This window comes from Nomascus leucogenys, chromosome 15 (assembly GCF_006542625.1).
Source record: "Nomascus leucogenys isolate Asia chromosome 15, Asia_NLE_v1, whole genome shotgun sequence".
In the NCBI taxonomy this organism is placed as follows: Eukaryota; Metazoa; Chordata; class Mammalia; order Primates; family Hylobatidae; genus Nomascus; species Nomascus leucogenys.
Window position 1 is genome coordinate 65,984,292 of NC_044395.1, and position 16,535 is coordinate 66,000,826.

At 39.1% G+C, this 16,535-nt stretch overlaps 1 protein-coding gene across 1 annotated transcript; it reads right to left on the bottom strand.

Annotated features, from left to right (window-relative positions):
* Positions 1-238: 238 nt before the first annotated feature.
* LOC100604027 (olfactory receptor 52R1) lies at positions 239-3,792 on the bottom strand. Its single transcript, XM_012503975.2, is given in 3 exon segments — positions 239-822; positions 825-1,227; positions 3,778-3,792. Coding segments are annotated over 3 exon segments (1,002 nt in total).
* Positions 3,793-16,535: the final 12,743 nt, after the last annotated feature.

The window sequence follows — 16,535 nt, forward strand, 5'->3', positions numbered from 1 at the left end:
TTTCCATGTTATGATGAATATGTAGTCAACAAAGTTGTTCTTATCCATCACATCTCTCAGGTATGTCTTTTCTAGGTACCCTGAAAATTGTTTCTCTTGCCTCTAGAGGGTTGCTTACCTCTGAGCCAGTTATTTACAGAGCTGACTTAGTGATAATAAGTAATTGCCTGTCAAATGTTCATTAATGTCCCCACATTAGTGGGGCAACGTAAGTGATGGGGATACACTGATCCTTTGCTCAGGGGACGTTTCCACAACATCCTTGGATAACCCTGTCCCTGATCTGTTTGGTTCTAACTCCGTAAATGATGGGGTTGAGCATGGGAGGTATCAGTAGATAGAGATTAGCAAACAGGATGTGTACAACTTGGGGCACATGATGGCCAAAGCGGTGGGTGAGGAAAGAAAAAAGGGCTGGGATATAAAGAGCCAAGATGACACAGATATGGGAGGCACATATGCTAAAAGCTTTGAGGTGGGCTTCACCTGAGGGCAACTGAAGCACAGCTCTCAAAATCATCATGTATGACATACCAATGACAATCATATCAAAGCCAGCCACTGAGAAGGCCACAAAGAGCCCATACCCACGATTTATGCTTGTATCAGCACACACCAACTTCAGCACAGCCATGTGCTCACAGTATGACTGGGGAATGGCTTGGTGTTGGCAGAAGGGCATCCTAGACACCATGAAGCAGAAGGGGCTCACCCACAGCAGCCCTCTCAGCATCACGATGGTCCCCAGTTTGATCACGACTGATGGGGTCAGGACGCTAGAGTGTCGGAGTGGGAAGCAGATAAGCACTTAGTGGTCCAGGGCATAGCCATGAGCACCCCAGACTCCACAGAAGAAAAGGCATGGATGAAGAACACCTGGATGAGGCAGGCATGGTACTCAGTCTCATGAGCATGAAACCAGAATATGGCCAACATCTTAGGTTGAGTGGAGGAGGAGAGGACCAGGTCAGTGATGGCCAGCATGGCCAGAAAGAGGTACATGGGCTCATGCAGGGTGTGGTCAATTCTGATTGCGTGGAGGAGAGTGATATTTCCAACAATAGCCACAGCATACATGGCACAGAACGGAAAGGCAATCCAAAACTGGAAACTCTCGAGGCCTGGGATTCCAAGCAGGATGAGGGACACAGGATGAGAAGAGCTGTTCCCTGAAGCCAGCACTATGGGCTGGTTAATATGGTCTCCATTGGGAAGGCAATCTACTCTCTGCAGATGATAACAATCAAAACAAATGTTATTATTACATACAAGGCTTTTGGATGGGACTATTGGATACCAGGGTGATTAGGTTTGATTATAAACTAGAGTAATTTCAACTCTTTTAATAAATAATATGTTGCAACATGACATGATGTTACTCTGTTGTTTTTCGTACTTACGTCATTCAAAATGGGGTGGAACATACTAGTTGCATGTGTAACTGTTTTTTAAGAATCAATATTTTTCTTGGCCAGGTGTGGTGACTCACACCTATAATCCTAGCACTTTGGGAGGCTGAGGCAGGTGGATTGCTTGAGATCAGGAGTTCAAGACCAGCCTGGATGACATGGTGGAACCCCTTTTCTACTAAAAATACAAAAAAAAAAACCCATTAGCCAGGCATGGTAGAGCATGCCTATAGTCCCAGCTACTCAGAAGGCAGAGGAAGAAGAATTGCTTGAACCCAGGAGTTGGGTTTTGCAGTGAGCTGAGATCACACCACTGCACTCCAGCCTGGGTGTCAGAGCGAGACTGTCTCAAAAAAAAAAAAAAAAAGAATCAATATTTTTCTTGAAAGTAGCATCTGCTAAGGGAAAATCATCATGACAAGTAATATTATAGTAATTCTTGCTCTTCAGTTCTATAGAACTAACAGCCGATTAGTTTAAACTTTTCCACAGGTCCTTTTTAAACCTCTGGTTAGCCACTTGGCCAACTCCTCAGAGTAGGAAGTCAGTAGAGTTTGCAAGCCTATAGCGATTTATGTATTGCTTTGAAGTTAGCTTTGAATCTAGGTCAGTTACCACAAGAGCTTGGGTGGGAAGTTAATCTACTGGCCAATTGTACATTTATAATTTAATTTATTATCTTTAGTGTAGGTTTCTCCTAGACAAGAAGTTAGCAAACTTTTTTTCTTTAAACAGTCAGATCACAAAATTTTGAGAAATTGTGGCCTATACTGTCTGTTGCAGCAGATCAATTCAACCATTGTAGTGTGAAAGTAACCATAGTCAACACATAAATGTGTGAGTGTGGTGTGTTCCAGTAAACCTTTGTTTACAAAAATGGGTCGCGAGCAGATGTTGGTTTCCAGGCTATAGTTTGCCAACCTCTGTCCTAGAAGAGGAGTTTTTCATAAAGTCAGCCATGAACCCCACACTATCTCTAGCATCTCTGTGCTTGGTGCAGAGTAGGCGTTTAATAAAATATTCCTGAAGAAAGTAGCAAATAAATGTCATTATTCAAAGGCAGCAGACTCATTAACTGATTAACAATATTCTAAACGCCCAGATAGAGCCCTATTGACTACCTTGAGGCCATAGAGGTGGCCCTGCTACAGTGGATACTGTGTGAGCCCCACTGTCTCTATTCATCTTACCTGAGTTTATTCCACTCGTTGAGATTTTTGGTGATCACTATCAATCTCAGAATCGATGGCACAAAGCTCATTTTGTTCTTACCCAACACTTTTTCACTAAACTCAGTTGTCTGTGCTTTGTTTGAAAGCCTCAGTTCTTACTGCCTTCAAAAGAGAAACACTTGGGCAAGAAAAGGATGCATTTAAATACCCATCACCTCTTGGAACTAACACATGTCTCATTCGCTAGAAAAAAAAAAAAAAAGATTCCTAAAAAGAATTTCTTCGAGATCCCCAAAAGGCCTTGTCTTTTTCTAAATTTCTCTTACATTTGCTGAGGAGTGCTTTAATTCCAATTATGTGGTCAATTTTGGAATAAGTGCGATGTGGTGCTGAGAAGAATGTATATTCTGTTGATTTGGGGTGGAGAGTTCTGTAGATGTCTATTAGGTCTACTTGGTGCAGAGCTGAGTTCAATTCCTGGATATCTTTGTTAACTTTCTGTCTCATTGATCTGTTTATTGTTGACAGTGGAGTGTTAAAGTCTCCCATTATTATTGTGTAGGAGTCTAAGTCTCTTTGTAGGTCTCTAAGGACTTGCTTTATGAATCTGGGTGCTCCTGTATTGGGTGCATATATATTTAGGATAGTTAGCTCTTCTTGTTGAATTGATCCCTTTACCATTATGTAATGGCCTTCTTTGTCTCTTTTGATCTTTGTTGGTTTAAAGTCTGTTTTATCAGAGACTAGGATTGCAATCCCTGCCTTTTTTTGTTTTCCATTTGCTTGGTAAATCTTCCTCCATCCCTTTATTTGGAGCCTATGTGTGTCTGTGCACATGAGATGGGTCTCCTGAATACAGCACACTGATAAATTTCTCAAGATTTATAACAGACTGGGAGAAATAGGGCTCAGACTTTATAAGTCTAGATCTAAACTGGAATCTTGACCATCATGCCAGAGAATAAGATATAGGTTTGCTCAAAACAAATACTTGTATGTAGAGTATGTAAAAATTCAAAGCCACCTATATCTGGGGTCCACCTATATCTCTGTCCCCCTTTGCCTGTCCCAGACTTTCCAAGCTGTTTTGTAAATTCTGTTTGAGCCAAAGTCTTTTTGTCACTTGCCCCTGTATATCGCCCTCGAACTGTCATGGGGACAGTCCCCCAGGTTCAGGGGTACCTTGAAAAGCATACCCAGACCATCCTCATTGCTGTATGAGGCAATGTAAGGGGTGCTGGCCAAACGTACAATTTCTCAAAATGTATAAATTGTTATGTATCCCGGAACTTAAAAGTAAAATTTAAAAATAAATAAATAAATAATTGTTATTTTTGGAGACATTGCACTATAGACTTAAAAAAATTTGTTTAATAAACATACATGTGCATGTGTCTTTAGAGTAGCATGATTTATAAACCTTTGGGTAAATACCCAGTAATGGGATTGCTGTGTCAAATGGTATTTCTAGTTCTAGATCCTTAAGGAATCGCCATACTGTCTTCCATAATGGTTGAACTAATTTACACTCCCACCAACAGTGTAAAAGCATTCCTATTTCTCCACATCCTCTCTAGCATCTATTCATAATAGCAGAGACTTGGAACCAACCCAAATGTCCATTAATGATAGACTGGATTAAGAAAATGTGGCACATATACACCATGGAATACTATGCAGGCATAAAAAAGGATGAATTCGTGTCCTTTGCAGGGACATGGATGAAGCTGGAAACCATCATTCTAAGCAAACTATCACAAGGACAGAAAACCAAACATCGCATGTTCTTACTCATAGGTGGGAGTTGAACAACAAGAACACATGGATACAGGGTGGGGAACATCACACGCTGGGGGCCTGTCCAGGGTTGGGGTGTTTGGGGAGGGATAGCATTAGGAGAAATACCTAATGTAAATGATGAGTTGATGGGTTCAGCAAACCAACATGGCACATGTATACACATGCAACAAACCTGCACATTGTGCACTTGTACCCTAGAACTTAAAGTATAATTTTAAAAAAAAGATAAAAAATTTGTTTATTTGCTTGTTCTTTTTCTTTTGAGACATGCTTTCACTCTGTTGTCCAGGCTGGAGTGCAATGGTGTGATCACAGCTCACTCTAGCCTTGAACTTCTGGGTTTAGTTGATCCTCCCACCTCAGCCTTCCGGGTAGCTGGAACTACGGATACGCGCCACCACACCCAGCAAATTTTTTATATTTTTAATACAGACAGGGTCTCACTATATTACCCAAGCTTGTCTCAAACTCTTGGGCTCAAGTTACCAGCCAGCCTTGGCCTCCCAAAGTGCTGGAATTAAAGACATATGCCACTATGCCCAGCCCAAATTTTATTGTTTCTAACTCACACAAAACCTTTGCATCCTCCTATAACAATGAGAAAACAGAGTTCAGGCTAGTTACATGATCTGCCCAAGATCACACAGCAAGTAAGTATCCAGGTGCATGACTTTGCAGCCAGTGCTCTTGGTGGTACTCATGCTGCCTGTGCTAGATAACAGTTCAGACTCTGCCCAGGTTGGGGAAAGCAGAGTTTGCTGTCCTATCATGACAAACGCAAACATGAAGGGGGTGTGCACAACTGCATGCTGAATTAGAAGAAGATCTGAATTTGGACCCAGGGTCCCTGCTACTTCGCTGGGCTGGAGCCTCCAGCACAGTCTCCAGCTTGGCCTCCTTGGATCTTTGGGTGTGTGCTGCTTTCTCTCGGAGGACATCTTTAATGTATTCTGCCCATGAGCCTTAATGGAGAACTCTCCTGTTCTGCACCCTCCTTAGGAAGTGATGAGTTTCTCCTCAGCCATGTTTCAGCTACCTATATTCTATAGCCCCTTTACAAACCAGTTTCTGTCTTCCCATTCACTCATACTTCAGACTCCCCAGTAGGCTTTTCACAGGGCAGAGCTTCCCCATGAAGTTATGTCTCTCAGCATTCCTCATTCCATTCTGCTTGCTCTGCTTTTCTGCTCTCAGATTTTCTTTTTTTTTGGTAGACAATGGAGGAGCAGGGCTGCCCTGGTATCCAAGACTGAATTGAGAGATGGGGACTGTTGACAGGTGCCTCCCTTTCTTCTCTCCATTTTCCTCTGCTGACCTATGGAATCTAGTGCCGTCACTGTCAGTGGTTCCGTTATCTTTCTTTTCTCACAGACTTATGAATATAATACAGGCAGACTTAATGCTTCAAGGCATGTGGAGTGGACATGGAATTAACCAATACTTAGCCATTTTTGTCCAGTATGTGAAGTTTTCAACATAGGAAGCACAGGTTGTCAGCTTGCTGCTGTGTTGAAAAATGGAATGTGCATTCTCTAAAAGGTAGGAAAAGAAAGAACCATATAATTTCTCTTCTTCCCTAGTACTTCTTTCTCCCCAACACTGCTTTTAAGTCTGTTCCCCTCCACAGGCTAGAATTCTTATGAACATAGTACATACTGAAAGTTGAAATGAAATCATGTCATTTTCAAACACTATAACTAAGGACATAACACATTAAACGTCAGATTTAATTTTTCTGTTTCCCAAAATAAAATCTAACTTGTAAAACCTCCATGTAGGGTTTTGTTATATAAATATGGTTACAAGAACTATATTATCACACTGAATGGAGCTCAATTTTCACCTGTCAGACTGGGTTTGATTCCAACTATAACACCCACTGGCTCTGTTGGATTTCAATGATCTCACCCATTATTTGAGAATAGTTAATCAGTCAGCTGTGTTGCTCAAGCCAGTGAGGGAATAGAAGATAAAATCAACTGAGAGATTTTGCTAAGGAATAGCTTCTGGAAGCTGTTTTTTCACTTTGAGGTATCTGAAAATAAGATAGAGCAATAATGCTGGAGCAGTGTGGGGTTCAGAGCCACCTCTTTTATGGAAATGTGTGTGGAGGCGGTATTCCTACCTTTCTCAGGTCTCCCTGGAGGACACAGTGGGAGCACTGAGTCTTCTCCCATTCTTAGAATGAAGATCAGTTGTCTTGGATCTGTAGACCTGAAGCTCCTAGTGAGTTAGGCCATTGCATTGGCCTTCCTGCTTCTGGGAGCTCTGTAACTCCTAATGCTTTCTGTGATGGGCAGAGATGCCTGAGGTACAGATAATCACTCACCCTGACCTCTACTCTGTCTTTAACCAAGCATGGCATGGCCAGAAGGAGTTCTGAAATTCAGCCTTTGGCAGAGACCTCAGATCAAGGCATATTTAAAGGGTTATGTCTGGACGTTTCCGACCTTTAAGTATTAGTTTTCTCACTCCCCTGAGCTCCAGTGCCTCATATGCACACTGGCTTCCTCTGAGACTAGAGACTAAAGCTGGAAGCATTAACCCATCCCTTTCCTTTCTCTTCTGTATACAGAAGTGGGAAGGCAGGGGATTTGAATGCTTGTGCAAAAAAGGTGTGTTGTTGAGATTACATGAATGTGATTTTATCTGTATGCATGTATTTTTTTTTTAGTCAGAGTGTGTATATTTATAATTCAGGGGATATTTTGTACAATATGAAACTGTGTTGATATGTCATGTAAGTTGATGTGTGTATCTGAGAGATATGTTAATAAACACATGTATAAGGCACTGAATTTACATATAAGTGTGAGTATTTGTGTGAATAAGCATATGTGTATATCAAAGTATGAATCATAATTTGCTTTAAGTATGTATCATCAGTGTGCTACCATCATGCTATGAGTTCAAGGTTACTGAATACACACACTTTGTGAAGGCACATGCCTAGCTACATACCTGGCAGTGTGAGGTTGCACACAGTGTGTGTACATATGAGTATGTATATACAAGGAGTGTGGGGTTAATAAGGATATTGAGCATCCATTAGTGTATCAGTGTTTACTAAGGTAGCTATGGTTCTGGGATCCCTCACCTCTGAGTGAGTGATTATCCAGATAGGTGAAAGGAATTCCAAAGAATACCATGCCATAGTCAGTTCTGAAACTTTGTTAGGCTGAAGGCCCTCTTCACTCAATCTGAACGGTGAAGGCCTACACAGAGCTTCCTCTGTTTGAATACAGAATCCAGATTTTTAAATCTAATGTTTTTAATCTAAACATTGAGGAATATTTGAGAAAGGAAAACACATAAGAATGCAAAGAACAATTTGTTTGCAAAGAGTGCAATCTGTCAGACTTGAGCAAAATACAAAGTGCAACATACATTTAAATGGATAAAATTACCAAGGTTATCAGGTTTACATCGATATGTATATGATAGATGGTAATGATCAAGGTCACAAAGGTCATAATTTTTCACCTATCAGCCTACAAAATCAGAAGTATCATTTTCTTTTTTAGAGAGTCCAGGTATACAGGAAATATTCAAAGTATTATTTTGGAGATCAGGCTGACATTGTACATTGAAATTTCTGGCTTCAAATTATTTTTCTTTTTCTTTTAATGTTTCCTTTCAACTTTTATTTTAGATTCAGGGAGTACCTACGCCAGTTTGTTACAGGGTAAATTGCAGGTCACAGGGGTTTGGTGTACAGGTTATTTTATCACCTAGTTGATAAGTACAGTACTCAATAGGTAGTTTTTTATCCTCACCCTCAATCCAACCTCCATGCTCAAGTAGGCCCCAGTGTCTGTTGTTCCCTTCTTTCTGTCCATGTGTACATAATGTTTAGCTTTCACTTGTAAATGAAAACATGTGGTATTTGGTTTTCTGTTCCTGCTTTAAGTTAATTTGCTTAGGATAACGGCCTCTAGTTCCATCCATGTTGCTGCAAAATACATGATTTCATTCTTTGCAAATCATTTTTCTTTCTTTTTGTCGTTTCTTTCCTTTAACTTCGGTATGTGATGTTCTTAGTATATTGGAAGCAGAACAAAATTCAGGTCCCTTTGCCTTCTTTTTCTTCTTGCATTTTTAGGGACACTTTTCTCTTTCAACAGAATATGACATCCAGGATAGGACCTGTGGTGTTTCATTTCTGACTCTTCCACAGTCCCAAATGCCACTTGACTCTAAGCAGGCATGACCCAGGCTCTTGTGGAAAGCATCTGTCAGACTATCCACACTACTTTTTAAGTTTAGTAGGGGATTTCAAGGTGAAAGGAGCATATAGTAGAAATTTCATAATTTTTCTGATTGATCCTCCCAGAGGCCCGTCATCATTTGAGTCTTTCCAAAGCTGGTACCTCTCCAGGATACACTGAGGACTCTAAACCTGGCTCACAGCCTTTGTTGAAGCCCAGTTTCCACTGGAATGTACCAAGGTTTCTGGGCAGTTTTGAGAGCCCAATAAAGGTTGGTTATGATAAACTTCTAGTCACGCCAATCTGCAATTGTAGGGTTACAAAGGCAGGGCAGAAAGGATGTTTAGAAAGAAACTTCTGTTGGAAAAAAAGGTTGTTGGGGATATTGACATGAGAATTCTGAGACAATTCAGCATATCTATTTAGAAATATGTTGGTGTGTGTATATATATGTATATGTATACGTGTAGTATATGATGTGTATATGTAGTATATGATATGTAACATAAATATTACATAGACATATATAATGTATTTGTATTATATAAAGAGATAGATATGTGAAACTGAAGAAAATGACTGAGGCAAGTCTCAATCCATTTAGAGGTTTACGTTGCCAAGGTTGAGGAGACATGCCTAGGGAAGGCAGACACAGCCACAGTAGAATGCGTGGCCTGTACTTTTTCTGAAGAGGATTTTGAGGGCTTCAGTGATTAAAGGGGAAAAGTGGGCAGAAGGGGAAAGGGGAGAGAAAAAAAGAGGTAGGATATGATCACATTCTTGTGAGGCTTTGATTAGGCTACGGAATCCAGTATGTTGCAGGTGAAAAGGGTTGGATAGAGGGAACAATCTATGTATTTATTTCACACTCATTAAATCGCACTTGACATAAGATAAGCATAGAGTAGAGGAAGCAGTCAAATAAGTATTTGTTTCAGGGTGGATGGGGGGGATGATTTCTAGTTTCCTCCTAAAATGAACCTGTGAAGACAGCCTGTTAATTTACACTGTCAGGGTGAGGGAGGCCTTCTGTGGAGACATATAGCCTTCTTTCTGTAACTATGTTTAGAAACAAAAGGAAAGGCAGATGTGTGTGTGTGTAATTTAGCTTCTGGGCTTAACTTTTTCCTTTTGGCATAGTAAATTTGGCATCCTGAGATTTTCTTTTTTTTTTCCACAGATATTATATGTATATATTTATATGTATGTATGAGTGTGTGTGTGTATATATATATATGGGAGTCTTGGAAAATGAATATACCAATAAGTACATTTTAATCCATTGTTCTTTTTGAGATAGAGTGTCACTCTGTTGTCCAGGCTAGAGTGCAGTGGTGCAATCTCAGCTCACTGCAAACTTCACTAACTGGGTTCAAGAGATTTTCCTGCCTCAGCCTCCTAAGTAGCTGGGATTACAGGTGCCTGCCACCATGTTAATCTATTATTTTATGTCATCACTTATAAATAGTTATATGTTGTATGCACCAGTGGACTTGTAAACAGTTTTAATGAAATTGTTTATCTAGACACTTACCCTAAGGGTGGCCTTGTATTTATGTAAAAATAGATCAATACGTTATTGAAAAATTGATAAAGAAACCGGAAATAGCTTTAAATGTATCAGTAATTGATTTTCCTTTTTATTTATTTATTTATTTTTAGAGATGGGGTCTTGCTATGTTGCCCAGCTGGGCTGCTCTCAAACTCCTGGGCTCAAGCTATTCACCGCCTTGGCTTCCCAAAGTGCTAGGATTACAGGCAGGAGCCACCACACACTGCCAGTAATTAATTTTCAATAGATGAATCAATTCTATTCAGTGACAGAACAATGTTTTTATGGTGCTAGAACAATTAGAAATCTGTATGGAAAAACAAAGTGAAACTCACCTTCTACCTCAAAGTAAAATATCTTTATTTGAGGTGTAAAATAAACCTAAATTTGAAAGCTAAAGCTATAGAGCTTCTTTAAAAAGTACAGTAATATTTTTATGAACTTGGGGAAAGCAGATTTCTTATACAGGACACAAAAGTCATTAGCCACAATACAAAAGAAGATCAACAATTGATCTTCATTAAAATAAAAAAAAATCTACTTCAAAAGAGACCAATACAAAAGTGAAAAGTCAAGTCACAGAGAAAACATTCACAATGCATATATCTGACAAAGAGAGCCCCATAATCAATAAAAAGGAAAACCAACTCATGAAAAATACAAGCAAATGGTTTAAACAGGCCCTGTACAGCAAGAGGTAGACAAATGGTCAATGCGCATATGAAAAGGTTTATTATTATTATTCAACATTATTATTCATTAGGTAAATGAAAGTTTAAACTGTAACAATTTAACAATATAAACTAATTAGAACAGCTAAAATTAAGTGCACTGACAACACTAAGTATTGGTAAAAATGAGGAGCAATTGGAGCACTCATAAATTGAATCTCTTTTGCAATTTCTAGTAAAACTAGACCACCTTTTGAGCGAGCAATTTCACTTTTAGTTGCATACTCCAAATAAATGGTTTATATGTCCACCAAAAATGTCTAAAGATGCTTATAGCAGCTGTATTTCATAACACCTAAAATGTGGAACAACCCAAGTATCTGTCAATCAAAGATTAAACAAAATTTGCCACACTTAAGCAATAGAATACTCCTCATCAAGAACAAAAAAGAATGAAGAACTGAAAAAAAGTAAATACAGAATAGTAGTGTGGAATTATGAAGCGCTTGACAAAGAGTAGATAAAGAGCAGAATCTAATGCTTTAATATAATTGGGAGAAAGATGACCTACAAAAAGAGCCCAGTAAAAATCGTTTCAGTCTACACAGACTTAACAGTGAATTGGTGAGATTTTCAAACAGTTTCTGCAAACCAGGTTGTGTTCCAAGGGTTATTATGCTCTAGTTAGTTTTTTTCTGAGCATTTTAAAGGGTTAATCCAATACAGTGGATAAAACTACTGGCTCTGTAGCCAGCAAGGAGAGCCAGTAATCTTATCCACTGTATTAATAAACCAACCCTTAAAAATGTTTAGAGAAAATTAGAGCATAGTAAAGTATCTGAGGCAAGTCTCATCAATTTAGAAAATTTATTTTGCCAAGGCTAAGAACGCACCCATGGCACAGCTTCAGGAGGTCCTGACTACTTGTGCCCAACACAGTCAGGGTACAGCTTGCTTTTATACATTTTAGGAAGGCATGAGACATCAACCAATAAGTTTAAGATACACATTTTTTCAGTCTGGAAAGGCAGGGCAACTCAAAGCAGGAGCTTCCAGGTAATAGGAAGATAAGAGACAAAAGTTGCATTGTTTTGATCAGCCTTTCACTAAATACACAATTTACACGTGAGGGGGTGGGTAGAGGAGTAGTCATTTATGCCTTAGTCCGGCTCAGTGACTCTGCATTTTTACATAAACAGTAGGGCAGAGGAAGCAATCAGATGTGCATTTGTCTCAGGCGAGCAAAGGGATGGCTTCCAGTTCTGTTCTTTTTTCCACACCTGTGAAGATAAGCTATCAATTTTCATTGCCAGGGTGAAATTCAGCATAACTGTTTTAGGGTAAAGATCTTGAGGCCTACAAAGAATTTCCTTGTGGGCAAATTGAGAGGCAGGTATGTAGCTTTTTATACTTAGTAGCTAACTTTTATAGGAATAAAATGGGAGGCAGGTTTGCCTGACACAGTTACCAGCTTGACTTTTTCTTTTGGCTTAGTGATTTTGGGGTCTTTAGATTTATTTATTTTTCATATAGTCAGCACAGCAATGAAGTATAACATAAAAAAAAAGAAAGAAATTTTAGACACGGAACACAGCAAATTTATCATTTATGTACTTTTTTTGGAATGAAAAATCCTGGAATATATGCTTCAGCAAATGAAATTGGTAAACAATAAAGTTCGACAATTGATAACCAAGTATGAATTAAAACTACTTATGGATACTATGTAAAATAATCCCAGGGATACAACAATCCGACATGCCTCAAGAAATGCAGAACATATTAGAACGTTGCACAAAATATGGCCTCAGACAGGAGTGATGTCAGAAATTTAGAATTCAGGATCCATTTCAGTCCTAATGAGTCAGAATTTTCATTTTAACAAGGTCTTGAGGATATTTACCTGTTCACTCAATTTTACAAGCATTTAATTTTCCTTATCAACAAATAAATATAATTTGAGATCTTTCTACTTTTTTTGATGTAGGCATTTATTGCTATAAACGTCCCTCCCATACCCCTTTTGCTGTCCCATAGGTATTTGTATATTGTACTTCCATTTTCATTTGTCTAAATAAATTGTTTAATTTCTCTGTTGATTTTTTATCAACCTGTTCTTGTTCAGGAAGATGTTGTTTAATTTCCATGTATTTGTATTTCCACGGTTTCTCTATACTGATTTCTGGTTTTATACTATTGTTTTCAGAAATAATACTTGATACGATTTTGATCTTCTCAAATTAGTTAAGACTTGTTCTGTGGCCTAACAGATGATCTATCCTGGAGAATGTTTCATATGCAATCTAGAAGAATATGTATTCTGTAGCTGCTGGATGAAATGTCCGTCAGGTCCATTTGGTGTAGAGCATAATTTAAATCCAAGGTTTCTTTACTGGTTTTCTGTCTGGGTGATTTGTTCATTGCTGAAAGTAGGATGTTGAAGTCCTCTATTATTATTGTTGCAGTCCCTCTCTTTAAGTCATTTGTGAGATAAAAAAAAAAAAAAAGCTTTTCTTTATCCCGCTATCAGACAAAATGAAAGATAATTTAAATTCCAGAGACAACATAAAAGTTGTTCCAGAAAACTATGGTCCAAAATAAACAGAAAATTGACATAATTATGGGCAACTGAATTAGTATGAAAGGAAGTAATTGATTTTCTTTTGATGAATGGGTGCCTTTTTTTTTTTTTTTTTTGAGACGGAGTCTGTCTCTATTGCCCAGGCTGGAGCTCAGTGGCGTGATCGTGGTTCACTACAAGCTCCGCCTCCAGGGTTCGCTCCATTCTCCTGTGTCAGCCTCCTGAGTAGCTGGGACTACAGGCGCCCGCCACCACGCCCGGCTAATTTTTTATTTTATTTTATTTTATTTTTAGTAGAGACGTGGTTTCACCATGCTAGCCAGGATGGTCTCGATCTCCTGCCATTGTGATCCACCCGCCTTGGCCTTCCAAAGTGGGGTGCTTTTTTTTTTTTTTTTTTTGAGACGGAGTCTCGCTGTCGCCCAGGCTGGAGTGCAGTGGCAGGATCTCGGCTCACTGCAGGCTCCGCCCCCCGGGGTTCACGCCATTCTCCTGCCTCAGCCTCCCGCGTAGCTGGGACTACAGGGGAGCCTTCTTTTATAGTGGCATGTTTAGTGACATAGGATGATGTGTCATTATTTTTCTAATCATAGCATATATGCTGTATTCCATGTTGAATAATTATTTAATTATATTTTAATAATTTTTTGTTGCTTTTGAAGTTCGAATAACCTAAACAAATATAAAATCATAGCTATAAGATTGTATGTAAATTTTTATATATGGCCTAGGAAAGTATTATACTACAGGGGACTAAATTTGGGAAAGGAGAGGGAAGAGAAGAAGGAAAGTGTAAGGGCATTTGTTCCTTGCACTCTGCATAGCAGGACGTAGAATCTAAAGTTAATGGAGGTTGGGCATGGTGATTTATGCCTGTAATCCCAGCACTTTGGGAGGCCAAGGCTGGAGGATATCTTGAGCCTAGAAGTTTGAGACCAGCCTGGACAATGTAATGGGACCCCTTCTCTGCAAAATAAATAAATACATAAAGGTAGGTGTGGTGGTATGCACCTGTAGTCCAAGTTGCTAGGGATGCTGAGGTGGAAGGATTGCTTGAGCCCGGGAGGTCAAGGCTGCAGTGAGCCATGATTCTGCCATTGCACTCCAGTCTGGGCAACAGAGTGTGACCGCATCTTAAAAAAACAAACAAACAAAAATCTACAAAACTTTTTCATATTTTGGGGAAAAAATGGAAAAAAAGAACATTTATATTCATTTAAAATATTATAAAGATAATACAATAATTAAAAGGAAGCTGTAAACATATTATTTGGATCTGCTTCAGTCTAGTGTGAGGAATCTCCTGGGAATTTCTAGTCATTACACCTTGGGTCAAGTCCCAAGGGTCTCTTGGCAACAGGGTTGGGTTATATGCAGGGCTTCTTAGAGAAGGCCAGGTCCAAGAGCCATCTACAAATACACTTGGCTGGAGAGTGAATAGAAAGGGCACGTCTTCCTCTGTTAGGAGCCAGGTAAGGTGTGAGAGCATGAGAAAGAGCAGACTAAGAAGGCAAAGACTGTTGAGGTCTAAACTGGAGGGCAGGAGAGAGCAGAAAGGGAGGAATGGGTAGTGGAGAGGCAAGTGCTCAGAGGCAAAGGACTGCAAATCAGGGGAAGAAATATTGGGAAGCAGGGTTCAGAGTGACAGGCTCAGACTAAAGGGTATGGGAATTAGTGATATATCAGCAAGTAGTTTGCTAACAAATATTTCTTCTGGGCTAGATAAGTTTGAAAAGAAGTAGTGCATTAGCACAGTTTCTGGTTATCCTTGATATAATATTGCACCTCTAATCATGGATCAATGCCTGCATGTCAATAAACTTTTCTCTGTTAATTAATATTCATACTACCACATATTTCAACTGCTGCCTGGATCTAACACCTTCAAGAACCACTCTACTCATTTGATTCCAGTTAGTCCAATTAAGTAGGTTCTGCAATGCCTTCAGTAAATAAGCTATTTTCTCCAAAAATGTTAATAAAAATTCTCTTTTCAGGCTTTGCTGAGACCTGATTGGTTATTATTTTGGGTGCAATGAGAAATGATAGGGCAGTTCTTGTGGAGGAAAGGTATCAGTTGTGAGGCATCACACTCAGGTTTCGTTTGTGTAAGGTCTCCAGACAGTAATAAATGAATTATCTTTGAAAAGTAAGAAGGGATCTGTTTCTTCTGGCATAAAATATTCAAAAGTTTCAAGATTTGAAGACTTATTCACTCAAATGTCAACATTCCAGGAATGAGGATCTCATCATTTTCCCATTACTGTATTTCTAGTCTTTTTCAAAGTTTTTGACTTTATCACAGAAGATCTGTCAAAACTGAGCAGTCTGCCTTGTAGCTCTGCCACCCTTTTGGTTAAATCCTTTGCCTGATTTTTAGAGCTGTATAATCTATGTCTGAATGAGATAAAGGTTTCTGTCAGTGTTCCTACAGAGAACCTTTGATTTTCATGGCATACCCTGCATTGTGAGTTGGATGTCCCAATCTGATTAGCTCTTATTTCAAGATTTCTGAGGCAGATAATAAAATCAGCCCATTCCATAATCTTTAGATGTTTTAGGTAAAATTGGAAGACTAGATTCAAGATCCATAGTTACCATATAACCTAATACCTTACCTTCCACCTGAACTTCATCCAGTCAATCACAAATAAGTGTGTTAGTAATTGTGATGCCATTAAATTTCAAGGATTAGTGTCAGCCCTCTGACTGCTACCAATCAGATTTTGTTACCAGTTGACCATGTTAATAATAATGTGCTTCCAGGGACTATGGATGAGGAACAACTGAAGTTAAAGAAGGAGGAAGAATAAGATGATAGAAAACACCTCATTGAGTTTGATGCTGCATTAATCAGGGTTCAATCAAAAGACAGAAATCATACAATAATTTTAACAGGAAAAATTTAATGTAGAGAATTATTAACAAGGAGCTAAAATAGTGGGGAAATTAGCTTGCTGAAGAGAATTATAAAGAATTCAGTAGAAACAGCTATTGGGGGCAACCATTACCCCAAAGGCTGGGAAAAAGCACCCAAGGAGGATTCCTTTCCTTGCACTAGGCTGGTGAAGTCACAAAAGGGCCTTATCAGTGAGGTTTTCCATAAATCCACCCTCTGATAGTTGCAGGAAAGGCCTTCCGT